Source organism: Rhinopithecus bieti, unplaced genomic scaffold, assembly GCF_001698545.2.
Source record: "Rhinopithecus bieti isolate Rb0 unplaced genomic scaffold, ASM169854v2 scaffold_70890, whole genome shotgun sequence".
Classification (NCBI taxonomy): Eukaryota; Metazoa; Chordata; class Mammalia; order Primates; family Cercopithecidae; genus Rhinopithecus; species Rhinopithecus bieti.
This window is the reverse complement of record NW_016827312.1, coordinates 699,454-703,294: the sequence shown is the minus strand read 5'-3', so window position 1 is coordinate 703,294 and position 3,841 is coordinate 699,454. Positions and strand designations below refer to the sequence as shown.

Genomic DNA, 3,841 nt, shown 5'->3' with positions numbered 1-3,841 from the left:
CACACACACACACATACACCCCTTAGTAGAGCTCCTTGTAGGTGGTAAGTACTAATTAGATATTAACTATCATCATAATGCCGTCTCATTTCTGTATTTGAATTATTAATTAGTAACATAATTGAATAATCTGATGGTTCCTTCTTTTCCCTGGTTTTTCCTTAAAGGATCAAAGGTCGCAGCAAAATGTCACATTTAAGAAGCTGAGTAAACACAGAATGAGAAGCCCTAAAGCAAGGTGCTGAATTAATAGACAGGCTAATCACTTCCTGAATATATAAGAACTAGCTCTTTGTAGAACTAGCAGAGAGACTGCTAACGGGTTTTTGTTTTAGATTGATGGTTTGATTTTCCAGGAACAGGCCTGATGACAGCCTTCATAAAAATTTCCTCTCATAGCCTATTGCAGATAAGTATAATCTTACATAAATCAAAGCACTAGTACGTAAGCATCCCAAGGACAGAGATTTTTGTCTGTGTTGGTTCACAGCTATATCCACAGAACAGGCCTGATGACAGTCTTCATAAAAATTTCCTCTCATAGCCTATTGCAAATAAGTATAATCTTATATAAATCAAAGCACTAGTACGTAAGCATCCCAAGGACAGAGATTTTGTCTGTATTGGTTCACAGCTATATCCACAGAGTTCAGGCAAGTGCCTGTCAAATAGTGGAGGCCCAGTAACTATCTCTTGAGTGAACTGAATGAATGAAAACCTTGACTTTTCCTTTAAATAGGATTAACATTAAAAGCAACACAAAACAGCATGCTTTTCTACTTCCTTGATGGATTTCTGACCCTAAGAATGCTGTTAGGTGAGTAAGAAGGGCTGGAGAGCAGCATGTGAAGGGCACAGTGCAAATGTGTACATTTAGCAAGTATTTCAGAAATCTCAGATTTGGTGAAGTATTCGCTGGTGTGATGTCACACTTAACTCAGATTCATGTGTCACATTTGAATTACAAATATTCTGTTCAGCATCTCCCTAACTTAAGTGACTGTGCTTATACTTTTTTCTATACAGGGTTTTCATAAATCTTTGATCTGTGACCAAGTGTCACAGAGAACTTTTCTTAAGTGAAACTCTCTGCAAACAGTTAGTTTATATTTCAGTTTCTATTTAGCTTTGAGTAAAGTATTTTGGCTAAAACAATGTTTTGCACAGTCCATTTTACAGGTGAGGTTGATTATATAGCATTACTCTTAATTTAGTTTACAACCTCAGATATATAAATATATAACACTCATAACTATTCTAACTTAATCAAATTTAAATACATATTATTTTCTACTCCTGTAGAAAACATTTTTTAAAACAGAAAAAAGTCCCTTTTACAGCATAGGCTAGCTGATAATTTGAATAGAAAGCCACTCATTTCTATACATGAAATTTTCCTGATTGTCTTTGTAATAAAAACTGAGAGGATATTCATCATCCCTGGCTGAGCTGCATTGAATTCTACTCTTTTATAAATGTAATAAAACAGCAAACAACATCAAAATACATTATTAATTAGGCATGATTTCTTAAAATGGTTTACATAATCTCATTTAACTTCAGAGCTTGCAGACATTAATAGTAAGTCACCACAAAGCTACGACTGATTTATAATGCACATTACCACATCAAGCCTGGTCCAAGGACTCTGGGCCCAGAAGGAAAAAGAGCCATGGCAGAAATATGCTGAAAACATATCTGTATTCACAGGAAACAATTAGGCTTAATGTAATTAAAGTGAACATTCAGGTTCATTTTATTCAAAGGTAATGTTCTGCCCTTGAAGTTCCATGTAGAAAAGGGTCCTTGGAGTTAGAACACTGTGGAAGGTGATATAATTTCACTTGGCCCTTGGCTATGTAAGGTAAACATTTTACATTATTGCACAGTAACAAAAATGTACAGCCATAGATAACACAGGATCTGATCAACGTTAACACACCTGGTGTTTAAGGCTTACCCACATTGGAAAGCAATCATTTCCAGGATGGAGATCAAATATCTTAACACAGTGTCACCTGTCTGAGTTACTAGAAAAGATCTCATTTAAAAATCTGTTCATAGAACGTGCTTTCTCATTTTTCAGCCTCTTTTCACTTGTGTGCTAGACGGAGGCACTTTAAGAGCTATTAACTGTAGTTTCAAGAGTACAAGACATTGAGTTTCTTCAGTCATTGGTAAATATGGCAAGGATTTAAAATGAAATTAGATTAAAAAGAAAGTAAACAAATCATTGAATCAGAAAATTTAGCCAAATCTTGTAAAAATCACTGGTCTCTGATTTAAAGATCCCCCCCGCAAAAAAAAATTAGTAGCTATCACTCATCTATGGCCAGATGGGTAAACACTACTACACCATTCTGATGTTAAGGTATAACGGTTTTGCTGTTTGGGCTTGTAAACGTTTTAAAACATTGGAGAATTAAGTACTTTGAATTATGTTTCGAGTAATGTTTCAAAGTATATTATACACGGGTTTCAAATAGAAAAACTAAAAGGTGGAATAAAGCATTTTGGAAGATTTAATAAAGCGTATAAAATTAAAGGACTAAAAAACCCACTTCATTTTAAATGTGTAAAATAAATCGCATCCATTCGTGGGAATCCAGTGACTTTTTCCTTTTCTTTCTTTCTTTTTTGGTTTTAGTTAGTTGGTACGTACTGCACCCTCCACAACACGTTGGAAATTAGGTCCTGGTACACACTAAGGAATATCCAGCCAGGTAAATACATCAGGGTGATGAGGCCCATGAAATTGAGCGGGTAGTGAGAATAGTCCCAGGAACAAGCCCCGCATGTGCGGAGTCCCAGACCCCAGGAAAGCTCCCACACGTAGATGAAGATCACGTAGATGGGCACCCGCTTCCAAGTGCCCCAACCGCGGCTGTAGTGGAGGTGGAAGTAGAGTTTTTCCACCACGAAACTGCAGCTGCCATACATAAAGAAGGACCAGAGCGACGTGTGGCCGCTGGTTGTCCCGTCCCCCTGCCCCAGTACGTTGAAGAAGAAGGTGAAGAAGATCTCATCCAGAAAGCCGTGCATTCCGAAGAAAAGAAAGCGGGGTAGGTCGGGCAGCCCCTGGCTGGGGGCTCCCCGGCGCCCCGGGGGCCACGGGGTCGTCGCCGCCGGGCTCCGGCCGCAGTAGTGACCCGGGCGCCCGGAGCGACGGGGAGCGCGCCCCTCCGCTGCTGCTGCTGCTGCTGTTGCTGCCGCCGCCGCCTCTGTCGCCCGTACCGCAAGCGCAGGAAGCGCTTCAGGAACACTTGGCAGTGGTAGAGCGCCAGCACGTACTGCAGCGCCAGGTCCAGCGCCCCTGGCGCCACCGCGCCCCCGGCCCCGCCACCCAGGCTGAGTAGTAGCGCCTGGCCCGCTAGGGTCTGCAGACCCACGTGGGCCGAGGGGTAGAGGAGGAAATTGAAGACGAAGGCGCTGGGACAGCGCCGCTGCTGCAGGTAGACCTTCTCCAGGGCGAAATGGGTGAGCGAGTGCAGCAGGCAGCTGTAGGGCGAGGAGAAGCCTAGCATCCGCAGGTCCGGGCTGCGGGCGAAGCGCCGGGCCGAGGACACCAGCACGTCTAGGGTGATCCCGTGCATCCCGTAGAAGTAGAGGCGCATCCAGGCGGGCAGCGTGGCGCTCTCAGCCGGCGCTTCAGCAGTGGACAGCAGCTCGGGGCAGCCGCCTGCCGCCTCGCTTCCTGGCCCGCCCGGGGCCCCCGGACGCCGCGCCGCGCCGCCCCTCAGTGCGGGGCCCTCGCTGTCCACGTCGCTCCCCGCCATGGGCTCGGAGGCTGCCCAACGCCCTAGGCTACACCGCCGCCGCTGCCTGGTGCGCGGAGCTGCAG

At 44.4% G+C, this 3,841-nt stretch overlaps 1 protein-coding gene across 1 annotated transcript; it reads right to left on the bottom strand.

Annotated features, from left to right (window-relative positions):
* Positions 1–1,723: 1,723 nt before the first annotated feature.
* On the bottom strand, positions 1,724–3,834 carry TMEM229A (transmembrane protein 229A). The gene is given in 2 exon segments (XM_017863759.1): positions 1,724–3,095; positions 3,098–3,834. Coding segments are annotated over 2 exon segments (1,131 nt in total). The 5' UTR covers positions 3,777–3,834; the 3' UTR covers positions 1,724–2,643.
* Between the last annotated feature and the right edge of the window lie 7 nt (positions 3,835–3,841).